Source organism: Protomyctophum bolini, assembly GCF_963924005.1.
Source record: "Protomyctophum bolini genome assembly, chromosome: 1".
NCBI classification, from domain to species: domain Eukaryota; kingdom Metazoa; phylum Chordata; class Actinopteri; order Myctophiformes; family Myctophidae; genus Protomyctophum; species Protomyctophum bolini.
The window spans coordinates 49,755,349-49,767,926 of NC_137862.1; the positions used below are offsets into that span (position 1 = coordinate 49,755,349).

The 12,578-nt window shown below is 40.2% G+C and overlaps 1 protein-coding gene across 2 annotated transcripts in view; it reads right to left on the minus strand.

Moving 5' to 3' along the window:
* ift74 (intraflagellar transport 74) overlaps positions 1-11,538 on the minus strand; it is a 40,783-nt gene extending 29,245 nt beyond the window's left edge. The window contains exons 1-8 of one of the 2 annotated variants that reach the window (XM_080793137.1): positions 11,416-11,538; positions 10,613-10,780; positions 9,520-9,655; positions 9,191-9,239; positions 7,601-7,699; positions 5,955-6,015; positions 4,641-4,700; positions 3,362-3,423 (exon numbers count right to left, since the gene is read on the minus strand). In XM_080793137.1, the coding sequence (XP_080649263.1) occupies positions 3,362-3,423; positions 4,641-4,700; positions 5,955-6,015; positions 7,601-7,699; positions 9,191-9,239; positions 9,520-9,655; positions 10,613-10,750 (605 nt within the window). In that variant the 5' untranslated portion in view covers positions 10,751-10,780; positions 11,416-11,538. The remainder of the gene's footprint in view (positions 1-3,361; positions 3,424-4,640; positions 4,701-5,954; positions 6,016-7,600; positions 7,700-9,190; positions 9,240-9,519; positions 9,656-10,612; positions 10,781-11,415) is intronic. The other variant, XM_080793138.1, reaches the window with a different exon arrangement.
* Positions 11,539-12,578: the final 1,040 nt, after the last annotated feature.

The following is a 12,578-nucleotide window of genomic DNA, read 5'->3' on the forward strand; positions in this document are numbered from 1 at the left end:
ACCTTCCAGTTTATCACATACACATATTACTCCAACTGGCAACCTTGCGATTACCATCCAGCCACTCTACCCCCAGAGCAAGACTTCTGAATGATGATTGAATTCCTCGTTTTAAAGCAAATTTAAAATAAAATAAAAAAGCATCTGGAGGGCCCTCGGGTGGCACATGCATGCGGTCAAATACCTGTCCACCACTGCAGACTATAGTCTAGGGGTTTGAATCGCTCGCCTACATCTGGTTCGGCTAAGCGTCAATTGGGAGTGTTCAAGGGAGGGAATCCGGCTGTTGCTGAATGTACTCCAACGGGCCTGTCGGCATGGGGCTGTAAGATGGAGGTGCGAGGTCCTCCCGGTGGAGGCTCCTCACTTGGCAGGCGAGCCAGTTACAGTACACAACAGTGGTGACAAAACAGAACTATGTGGGGAGGAATTCATTGGCAACTCAATTGGAGAGAAAAGGGGCTAAAAAATAACTGGCTACTCTAAATTTAGAAAATCTACCAGCATCTGGTCCGTACCTTCAGTGGGTTTTAGTCATATAAATGTGAGGGATATCGTGGATTTCTTTACCGTCAACTATCTTGTCCCCAGATACTTTCCTCTAAAAAGTATATCTTGACCATTGATTAACATCACAAGCGTCAGAGCGGCACAGGCTCATTCTTGCAGTTAAAGGGATAGTTCAGAATCTTTTAACTTAAGTTGTATGAAATAGGGTCAAAGTTGAGCGAAAGTTGGGCTAATATTTTAGAAATAGGTCAACAATACAAATGATGCTAGTTTTTTTTTAAATAATCACATTTTAATGTGTGGCCCCTGTGCCCCCCACAAAATGACCGGAACTACTTAATATTCGCCATAATCAGAGCAGAACTCCCACCACGGGACTCAGGCAATCAATGAATACAGTTGCAACCACTATATTAATGGCAAGTATGTCATACAACTTAAGTTAGAAATTTGTGAACCTTTAAGTTGAGGTTTACTGTGACAACAACCTCACAGTCACAACTGTGTAATCATCTGAACATGTTATGTCATGTCATGTTATGTACTGTTATCTGCTGACCTGAGCAGCCAGCTTTACAGTATATCTGCACAAAACGGTCCGCCTGGCGGCTTCTGTGACTCAGGCGTTTGCACAGTGTTTGTCGGGTGTTTAGTTTCAAAACACAAGACAAAGACTCTTTTGACCGCTGTATCTTGTTTGGCCTGCTGACTTCCAAATCACTGGCCTCAAGCCAACATATCAAAGTCACACTTGGAATCTTGGTGGTAAACCAAAAAAAGAGTCTCTCAACACTCAACAGACTCCAAACAGCTGCTGACAAAGCAACATAAAATGACATGGGTGAAGGGGTGGGATGGCTCTTTGCAAGAAAGGGGTTACAGGTTGATGTTACCAATAAGGTTTCACATCATCAATGCTCACAGAATGCAGGGTATATCCTTGAGGAAGACAGAAATAATTCTGAGCTAAGCTAAATGCACTTAGTCTGATAACGGCATGATCAGAGATTCGGGCCTCACACCTACGTTGTACCGCTGATCCATCAGATATGCACATTATATGTGACCAGATTTGACTGAGAGCCTGCCATCGTGCAAATTCCAGCTTTTCACCAGAGGAGAAAAACTTTTTTTTCTTTTTCAAAATGAGTTAATAGCACAGGCAGACTCTAAGCTCTAAGTGTCAGAGCTGAAATCGACATGTAAATATGAAATAAATTCTTAAACATGTAGCTAGGTGTAATGTTAGAGACCACAGAAGACATGTAAATATGAAATAAATGCTCAAACATGTAGCTAGGTGTAAACCACAGAAGTGAACATTTCAAGCCTGTTTTCGCAACTCGCTGTTTTCTGCAAGACATTACTCTATAAGCCATATCTCCAAAACTGGTGGGTCAAACTGAACAAATAATATGTCAATTTGAAGCTATGATTCCCTGCTTTCATATGACATGAAAAAACTAAAACAATGGCAGTCCCTCAGTCAAATTTGGTCGCATATGGAGATCTATGCATCTGTCAGTCCTTGTCCCATGGCATCTTTTGTGCCCATACATGGAGCTGACTGATTTGTTTGCGGCTGATGCCATTATGACACACTGAGGTTAGACAACACCCAGCGGTTTGCAAGATAAATCATGGAAAAGATTTAAAAAAAAACATACTGACAAAGCCCTTTCCAGTGCCTCTAATCAAATGAGCCAACCTCCTGCCATGATGCTGGTGCACACAGACTGCACACACAGTCCATTTCTGAGGGGTTTCTATAGAAAACACGCCTGTTGCACATTCAGGATTTGAAATGACACCAGAGAACTTGCCAAATAACTATAATGAACTTTGATTACTTTTTCATTCAGCCAGATATTCTTACAATATCATGCTTGTTGCAATCATACAGTATGTCAGAATGATTCGTGAGCAGCAGTGGAGATGTTTTATTAAGCACCCTGGAATCCAGTCGGAACGTTAACTTGACCGTTTCCAGGGTTGCCAGCTTACTTTTGTAGTTTTTCATTTCACTTTGTGTATTAAATAATGGAACTGTACTGTACCACTAACTGGACATGCAGCAACATTAACATCATGCGTAATGACAGGCTACAGAAAGGAAGACGCTTATCTGCTATTCACAGCAAATCTGACGAAATGGGTTTGGTGCTATTTTTCTGCGTGCATAAATCAAAAGATTGTTTGCTATGAATGTCAATGAACTGTAACCATTTGAACACTGATGATGGTTGTATTTGTGGCCAATTCATTCATCAAGGCTTCATTCAGGCTTCAGACTGACTTGATATGAACTGAATTATAGTGAAATGAAATGAATACAGCACAGAATCAATCTTGGCTAAATTAAATCATTAAAGAGCTGCCAGATACGTTAAAGTGATAAATTACATTCCCGTAGCCAGAAGCTGATAGTGTGGGGTGGAGGGGATGCTCGACCTTTTTGTATTTTTGTGTTTTTTTTTAGCTGTGCTTTTGTGGTTATTTGCCTTTTCTTGGCCTATCCACTGCCACCTACTAAAACTGTGGGGGCTGGTCATGATTGTGTGGGGTGCCCCCCTGTGTGGGGTGCCCCCCCCCCCCCCCCCCCCACACACACACACACACACACACACACACACACACACACACACACACACACACACACACACACTCATGCATATAGATAGAGAAACACTGGCATGACATGTGTTGCTTTACAGCGCTTAGGGGGTCTATTTTTTTACACTTTCAGAGTTGAATTTACATTTTAGATATTGCTGTGTATTTTTTGCAGTGGAAACTCTCACCCTGGCAAGATGATGCCCAAGCAGTCCAAAGACAACACATAGGTACTTACTCTCGTCTCTCTGTAAATATGACATCGATGCTCCCTGCTTCTCTGTCATTCTGGGCTTTCAGCTGCAAAAATGCACAATGGAGAGAGGAGGATATGTTTATATTTTTATGTGAAATAATGAATGAATTTCAAAATAAAAAGATTGAATCGGTAACATTGGTTGTCGTCTACATATTCCACAGTGGCAGCCACACATGCATATGCAGGGCATATAATCACACATCTACAACAAGCTTGTAGTGTTGCAATGACACTACACCAAGGGTATGTGACACACCACCATGTACAGTATCTTGGCCCGTAGCACTCGCCCTAGCCACGACCACCTTACTGGCGTATGCAAAGGCTCAACTTATGCAACTTATACAGCATTTTATGTAGACATACTGTAGCACTATTCGTTGCTGTCGGGAGGAAACCTCATAACTCAATTTTTTTTAGGTTTTGGCATAAATCAGTGCTATTGAACACCCTTTAGGTTTGTGTGTTGTTTTCGAAAATATTGAACCAATGAAAAGTAGTAAAAAGTGCTTTGGACAAAACCTTAACATTAACTTCATTGGACTCTCAAAATGTCTGCTAAAGCAACTAACTCAACCACCTCTCCCCGTCTCATGGAAGTAATTGACAATATATAAAGTTACAACAACAACTTTGATGAGGCTATATTGCTTTGTTTTCAAAATATAGGGTTCTTAAATTCATGAAAATTTTATATTTTTTATTTCCTGAAAATATGGAGTTATGAGGTTTCCTCCCGACAGCAGAGATATAGTAGTATATATGCATAGTTTCATTATATAGATATTCCACTGGTATGTTGGTAGCTTACGTATCATTCATGATAACAATCTTTTGTGTACAGTATATGATGTATCGCCATGTTTTTTGTTCTTGCTTAATGTAAGTCCCTCTGGATTAAGAGCGTCTGCTAAATGCCTAATTTGTAATGAAGTAGTCTGGACAGGTACATGGGTATCTGTTTTCTCTGGTATCTCCAAGAGCAGGCCCATTGCAAGTTGCTTTACTCTGTCCTCTACCCTGAGCCATGCCTATTTTGCAATGAGCAGAACTCATTCATTTGTACATTGTATAATTAGTCTTCCGAGTGTGAATGCTTGTATATTGTATTAGTCTTCTGAGTGTGAATGCTTGTACGGTACATTGTATTAGTCTTCTGAGTGTGACTGCGTGCCTTGTACATTTTATTAGTGTTCTGAGTGTGACTGCTTGCCTTGTACATTGTATTAGTGTTCCGAGTGTGAATGCTTGTACTCACCATGTTGAATTCCTTCAGTACATCCTCCATGTCAGTGCTGGTGTTCAACATGTCCACCAGCTGGTAGATATACAACCACAGGAAATACAAATTGTTACCACAATTAACAAAACCTTTATATTTATTGATAATTATTATTATTTCCTGATTAGCCAAAAACAAATCTGAAAAAGAAGCTGGTGGTGACTTGAGTCATCTAATCCTGTAGGTTTTGGAATGGTTTCATGTTGCAGACCAAATTAATGGGCCTCCATTTCAAAATTATTTTTGATAATACCCTGATATGAAAAGATGCTTTTTTGGTTTAAATGCAACCGTCTGAATGGCATAATAATTAATAATTGTACATGAGAAACCACGTCAGAGTGGTAACATTGAAACATATTATAATTTTGTGTCTTTTGAGTAAATCCCACAAAAGTTCAATATCACCTGTTCTGGGTCACGTATTAAGTTTAAACAGCAAAATGTTCCAAGCACTCGCTGTACTCATGTGAGTCCTGCATGTCCAGAATTGTACCGTGAAAATAGTCTTGCGTCAATGGATGGGTGTGGCGTTGTTGGGACTCTCACAGCACCACATGCCAAAGGCAATTCCTCACATGAACTTATTTGGCAACGAGGCGATTCCAATTCCAAAATGAAATGTGTAGCCCGTAGCACAGGCTGTGACCGGTGGACGGGTGCAAATCGTTTCTTGGCCCGTGTGAAATTAAGTACCTCACAGATGTATCATGGAGGACTATAACAATGGATGTCACTGTGCAGAGAGTGGTTCACATGGAATAAGGCAAAAGATCTCATGACTGAAAATGTAATGATGATGTTTAGGTATATTCATTCTAAACCTGTTCCACGCCAGTTGAAGTGATCACGTGATTTGAGTGAAATCGCCGTAGTCTGAAAACCCACCTTTTCAGACTCCATCATGGCCCATAGCACTTACCCCACCCCCTTAGATAGCAATTCTGTAGACTTAGATAGCATTTGATACAGACTTATAGCATGTTATGTAGACAGCATAAGTGCATTGTATGTGCTATTGTCATAGCACGTCATAGTACATAATGTATAGCATAGTAGTATAGATGTATAGCTTATATGTATAGTTTCATTATAGATATTCCACTGTTACTTTCTTAGCTTACGCATGTTTCATGATAAATGTTTTTATGTGATGTATTCCCATGCTTTTGTTCTTGCTTAATGTAAGTCGCTCTGGATTAAGAGCGTCTGCTAAATGCCTAAATTGTAAATTGTAAATTGTAAATCAGTCGTGGCGACTGAGACCTTTATTTTAATCCATGCGTTTACCATGTTGTGGTCGGCCAGATGGCCCTGCAGGTCCTTGATCTCCCCCGCCAAACCCTCCGCCCTGCAGAGGACAGAAGACGACACACAGTGGACAGTGTTTATTGGAGTCCAGGGAAGTGCATGATGTAACTAGTTTTACTCGGGATGTCCCAATCATGTTTTTATTTTGCTCCCGATCCGATTCCAATTTGATTTTGAGTATGATTTTTTAGTATGATTTTTCCCAATCCTCATAGAACACTTATGCCATATCACAATAGCACAATATCCAAAATCACAGACAACATCCAGTCTAATATCTAATATTGATACTAGGCAGGTCCCGATCACCTTATTATTGCTTCCGATCCGATTCTGATCATTTTGAAAACAAAGTGATCGGCCCCGATTTCCAGGATCAGGACAACCCTAATTTTTACCTTTTTTGTTTACCATTCATACAGTAAAATATTTAGTTAATTTAACTCTGAGAAATCGAACCAAATGTATTTGAATGTATGATGTTGTGAATCTAATGAGCATGTGCATTAACACGCCCTGACTCTCCTGCCGAGAGACCAAGGGCTCTATCTTCGTCCATGCTAAACCCCTTATCCCTAAACTTCTTTGACTTTTAAAATAAAAACATCTTGAAAACCATTTTTTAATAGTTCAACTAGCCGATCTACATCGGCATGTTGTGAGCTTGTAGATTGCCTATTTTTTTTACTATTTTGAAAAACATTTTTGAACAGTTAAAATAGGCAAAGAAGTTTAGAGATAAGGGGTTTAGCACTGACAAAAATGTCTTAATCCACTGCTCACTTGACTAGGGGAAATATTGCACTTATCATGAGCTTGAAGGCAGTACAACAACAAGCAGTGTAACTTTGTTACATAGAGATAAAGTGTGTGGTGACATCTAGTGGTGGAGTTACAACATTACATTACAACGTTCCAATTCCAATGATTTTCTAGTGTAAAAAAAGAAATAGAGGTTTGCATTTTCTCACATCCGATTATTCGGTCTGAAGGCACAAACAAGGGACTAAATTTGTTTCGCTCCTATGCCACCAAAATTTGGAACGCCCTACCAACAGTCATTAAGACATGCAAATCCCTTGACTCCTTCAAAAGCGCTCTCAAAGGGCACCTATGGACGGCTGCAATTCGAAACTGGCCCCCGTCAAATCTGAATCCTCCACCCTCTTTCTGTATACGTTTCTTCTACCCCCTTTTTACCTCCTTACATGATTTCCTGTTTTTCATATATAAGTGTAGTGTATATTTGTACGTCTGATGAATTGAAAATGGTGGACCCTGTTGTAAACAAGTGTAATGCTTTATCACAGTGTCGTCCTCAGTAACAGCCATTTGTACGGAGTTGTGCTTTCATGTGAAATGTATTATGTACCCATTCTGAAAACTGTTAATAAATAGTTCAATCAATCAAGACTAATCATTCTAAAAAAACACTAGCTTCTCTGACTGCCATTCAATGATGCACAGTGAATACATTATGTCTTAAACTGAAATACGAAACATGAATATATTTTGTGAAAAACTTATGAAAAAACTCTTCAACAAAATCATGTTTTAAACATTTTATATCGAATTGTATGTTGGTTTCATAACAATCTACTGTTTATTTTAAAACAGGTCCTTACCTCTTTTCGTAAGACAGATAGACAGAGTTCTCCTGATTGAAGTTGTCGATTTCCTTCTGTAGTTTACTGTTCTCTGTGGTCAGTTCATTGACCTTACTCCTGATGCCACCAACAACATACAGTAGAGAGACAAGGGTCTATTAGAGCTGGATGATATGAGCCAACAGACAGAGACTAGTGTGTTTGAGAGAGAGAGAGCAGGTTATACAGTAGCAGTTGCGTTTAAATGCAGGAACGTTAATTTCACTCAGAGAGTATGTGTCCATTTTTACAGTCTCAAGAGTTAACCCATCCCGGGGCGGGGACCCCTTTTGGTGTTTGAAGCATACTTTTAGCTAATGGAAAATAGCAGATCTACAAGCTCGTAGCTTGAACTTGTAGGTCTGCTATTTTTTTTAAATTGTGTTTGAGTATTATATTATTTCAGAGCGAACGTTTTTAGGTCAAATCTTGGCTTCTGGGGGGGGGGTCCTTGACGTCAAATAGTTTGAAAACCACTGACATAGAAACATGGGTTTTTCAAAAAACTGTCAAGATTTAGAAGGCATTTGTAGAATTGCATTTTTTTATATTGAGGGTAAGCTTATTCAATTGAAAATGGTTTCAATTGAATAAGCTTACCCTCAATATAAAAAAATGCAACTTCATGATTTTTAGTAATATAAACAAAACATTTCCCAAAGAAAAACCTAGAATTTTAATCAATGGCTCTGAAATTTGCCAGGTTCCCCATACTACATTATTGGGTGGAAACAACATATTGATGCTGTATGTATGAAGTCTATGAAGATGCTTGGTATATTGAGAAAAATCTGCCCTTTTGTTCTTCCTTCATGTCATTTAACACTATAGCTTAATTTTCCCTCATATTAATTACTGTAATATTGTCTGGGCTGCTACATATTCAACACATCTCACTAAATTACTGATCATTCAAAAAAGGTTTCTGAGAATGATTTCACATTCAAAATCGGTATGAGCCGTCTGCCCCGCTCCAATAGCAATATTCTAAAAACATCTAAAGAAATATCTTATTTCTTCCTCTCTGTAGATTACAGGTTTTACCTTGATGCGTTATATTTTCTTTTGTGTGTTTGTTGTTGTATTGTTTATTTCTGTTTTTTGTGTAGTCTGTGTTTTTATTTCTTTACTGCACAGCTGCCCCCCTTTGCCAACTTGTAGACTTATGTACTGTTCTTTATGAACTTTTAATCTTTTAAACCAATGACCTCTTCCTACAGGAAAGGATTCCATATAAGCCTTCTGGCTTCTTCCTTTCCTTGCATTGTATTTTTGTTTCTTTGATATGTTATTGTCTATTTTTTGTACTACATGCTAAATAAATAAACCTAAACCTAAGAATCGTCCTCGGGTCTAAACATTAATTTCACTCAGAGAGTATGTGTCCATTTTTACACTCTCAAGAGTTAAATGAACACTCAGATAAGTAGTAAAAGTACTATTCAGATTCACCCTGAATGAGGGTAAAACGCTTCATTGTGCCAAGCTCCAAACATACTGTACCTCCATGCATCACTCCCAACATCTCTCCAAGAAGGAAAAACAAGTCAACATAGCAAAGTTTCCTACCTGAGTAGTCCCAAATAGTAGGATTTATCCAGAATCTGTCTCTGAGGACCTGGGTAAAAAGGCAGACAGAGAGAGAGAGAGAGAGAGATAGAGCAGCCTCGTTAAAACAATCCTCATTAAAACAATTTTATTACATGGCTCTGTTGAACACTCAAATCTGATTGGTCAATTAAGGCTTTCTGATGCCTGATATTTCTGAATGACTTTTAAGAAAATATTTTTTTTTCTTTCATTATGTACAGTAGCTGGGTAATGAGCAGGATTCACATGGGTCCCGTGTCACCCTCACCAGAGGGTACATTATCCTTTGTCTATGTCTTCTCACCCACCCTTCATGCCCGTCTTCATGCCGCTGAGCCCCTGTTGCGTGACAGGCCTTTCTGTCACCTTGATCTGGGCTGACAGTAAACCAGGGGTGGGGAGGGGTCCACCCTTTGTACCCGGACGGGCTGTACCTGGAACCATCTGTAATAGACAACATACAACTGGTCAAAGACAAACTAGAGAAACAATTTGCGCGCGCACACACACACACACACACACACACACACACACACACACACACACACACACACACACACACACACACACACACACACACACACACACACACACACACACACACACACACACACACACACACACACACACACACACACACACGTCTTTTCTTTAAGACAATTCTAAATGATGGCGAAAATGTGAACTATTTGCTTCCATGCATAGGTTAAGGCAACCATAAGCTCCAAATATGCACGGTTCATCATTATCAGACTTACATTTACCCTTCAACTTCTTTGTTTATATCCAAAATGACTGGCTATAATAAAGGTTTTGTAGCAATTGTAGAAGTATTAGGCCTTAACTACATTGCATACAGTAAGACCATTTTTCAAATATGAAATTTTAACATTTGAGAAAAAGAATAGGCAGATAGATGCCCATGTGCTGATTCACACAGTAAAACTATTTTTGCGAGAGTTCCGGGTGTCGATGGCAGTGATGGCTAGTCTCACATCCTGACTGCCATCTTCTGTGATACAGTGATACACTTTAGTTGGCAGTGCCCCATACAGACACTTGTTGGCAATGCGTTTGTTTCGTCCTGATTAATGTTCAGCAGCATATTACATAGCATTCTGGTGTAGCACCCAGGACTTCTGAAGGGCTTGCATCAGTGTCCACTGTCCATCATTCACAGCCGTAAGGAGAATGGAGTGGACTCGAGTCCACAGTCACAGAAAATAAACTGACGGGGAGGTTGGATTTCCACACTGACTGGTCATGCCATTAACAGCTCTCTCTCTCTCTCTCTCTCTCTCTCTCTCTCTCTGTGCACATTATTAGTATGTGCAAAACATTTAACCAATTAAGTTGACTATGATTATAAAGTCCTGAAAGTTCTCTGTTGATGTCACCTACCCCGGTTCCCAGGCGAGACGCTGTGGGTGGAGGTCTGATCGGTGTAGGTGGTCTCGCGGAGCCCGGCACCACTGGGACCACAGAGCCACTGCGACTCATGGGCCTTCCCCGACCAGGCAGTGGCTGCTGGCTCGCCATTATCCTCACTGGAGGTGCTGCTGTCCTTCTCTAGAGATAAAAACAACACCACCATCAGCTTCACAGCTATGTGTTAAAAACTTAAATGTACTACTTAATGATAGCATCTCTCTGGTGTACAGGTCAGTACAGTGCCAAAACAAACAAGTTGTCTCAAGAGCAACTATTTTTGCAACAGTGGCAACAACAACAAAGAATGTAGCCTATTAAAACATTAAACAACATTTAACATTTTCCAAGTTGTCACTTGCCTATTTTAACCACAGAACGGATAGCTTAAATTATACATCCTTATTGTTTGGGGGGGGGGGTCCATAGCTCTATTAATGGCATTAGACTAGAGCTAGGGGTATATGGGGCTAGGGGTATATGGTACGACTTAGCTCTGGTCCATAGCCCTTAGCCCTAAATGCTTCAATGATTCTGCCCTGAATCATAGAAGCATTAGGGATATGGACCAGATAGCCCCTCTCGGAACCCTCCATAAAGCTTTTCTGAAATTTGGATGTCGCGCTCTGGGTCTAAAAAATGTCAGAAACTTCAGTAGCATTGGCTTCTGCTTGTATGGCTATGAACCAGAGGGAGCTAGGGTATGACTTGACTCCGTAAACTGAACTCAGGTTATGCTTGAATAAGGATTACGTTTTTACGTGTAACGCGTTTACCTTAGTTAATTATCGTACTGTAGCTGACATTAATCCATCTTCAAGCCTGAAGGAAAGTTGACCATTTCATTGCGGAGTGCTGTTAGCCACATTGATGTTGTTGTTGCTCTGGCAACCGTAGCACGGCAGTGTCAAGCTATCGCGAGACATTTCTTCTCTAGTTGGAACTTGGAATGAATCGCAAACTTGTGTATATCGCCCTCTGGTGTCTGTCTGCTGTACAAAAAAAACAAACCAACAAAAACAAATCATTATGGGCACCCTAATGGTGGGCACCTATGGTGGGCACTGGGCACCCTATGGTAAGCACCCTATGGTGAGCACCTATGGTGGGCACTAGGCACCCTATGGTAAGCACCCTATGGTGAGCACCTATGGTGGGCAGTGGACACCCTAATGGTGGGCACCTATGGTGGGAATCCTATGGTGGGCACCCTAAGCATGCACATACAGTACAATAAGGTCCGCTATTAATCTTATTTCCATTGTGGTCCCTTAGTTTTTAGTCAATTCATCGATATTTTGGGGGTGCACTGCACTGGGTTATATCCTCACGACCCAAAAATGGGCCCTTATCCACAGGTTGGGAATCGCCCAAATCACCCCTCAAACTAAAGTTGAAGAATTGTTCATTGCGCTTTAAGAAGTAGTACGGAAGGAAGATTTGCGAAGCTGCTCACACAGTGCTCTCAGCCAGGGAGCGTTTTAAATTAGGCCATTGCTTTCTTGTGTTGTGTATACTTTCTTTTTCATACACACCATACTATTGATAGTCAAAGTTTGGTGAAATATAGTTTGAAAAGTTTACGGCGGAGTGATACGGCCCACAGGTGCTGCTGCAGTGCTCATTACTATTAGTGCTGTCTGCTGTGCTGACACAAGACACATCAGGGAGCAGCAACACATCGCGTAAAACCCGCAAACAAATACAAAACTACACGTTGTAAAGGTTGGTACTGGTAGATAATATGTACTTATTCACTTTTATACTGTTATTTTTTTTTATACTACTGTATATGTAAAATTGTAGCCTACTTTTGGGTCAGTTCAATCAAGTCGAGGATGATTAGAAGTTAGCTTTATTGTGGATACGAGCTAAAACTTAGTTTCAACTGTCGATTTCGACTTTTTAAAGGTCTAATACTTTATTACAGATCCATTGG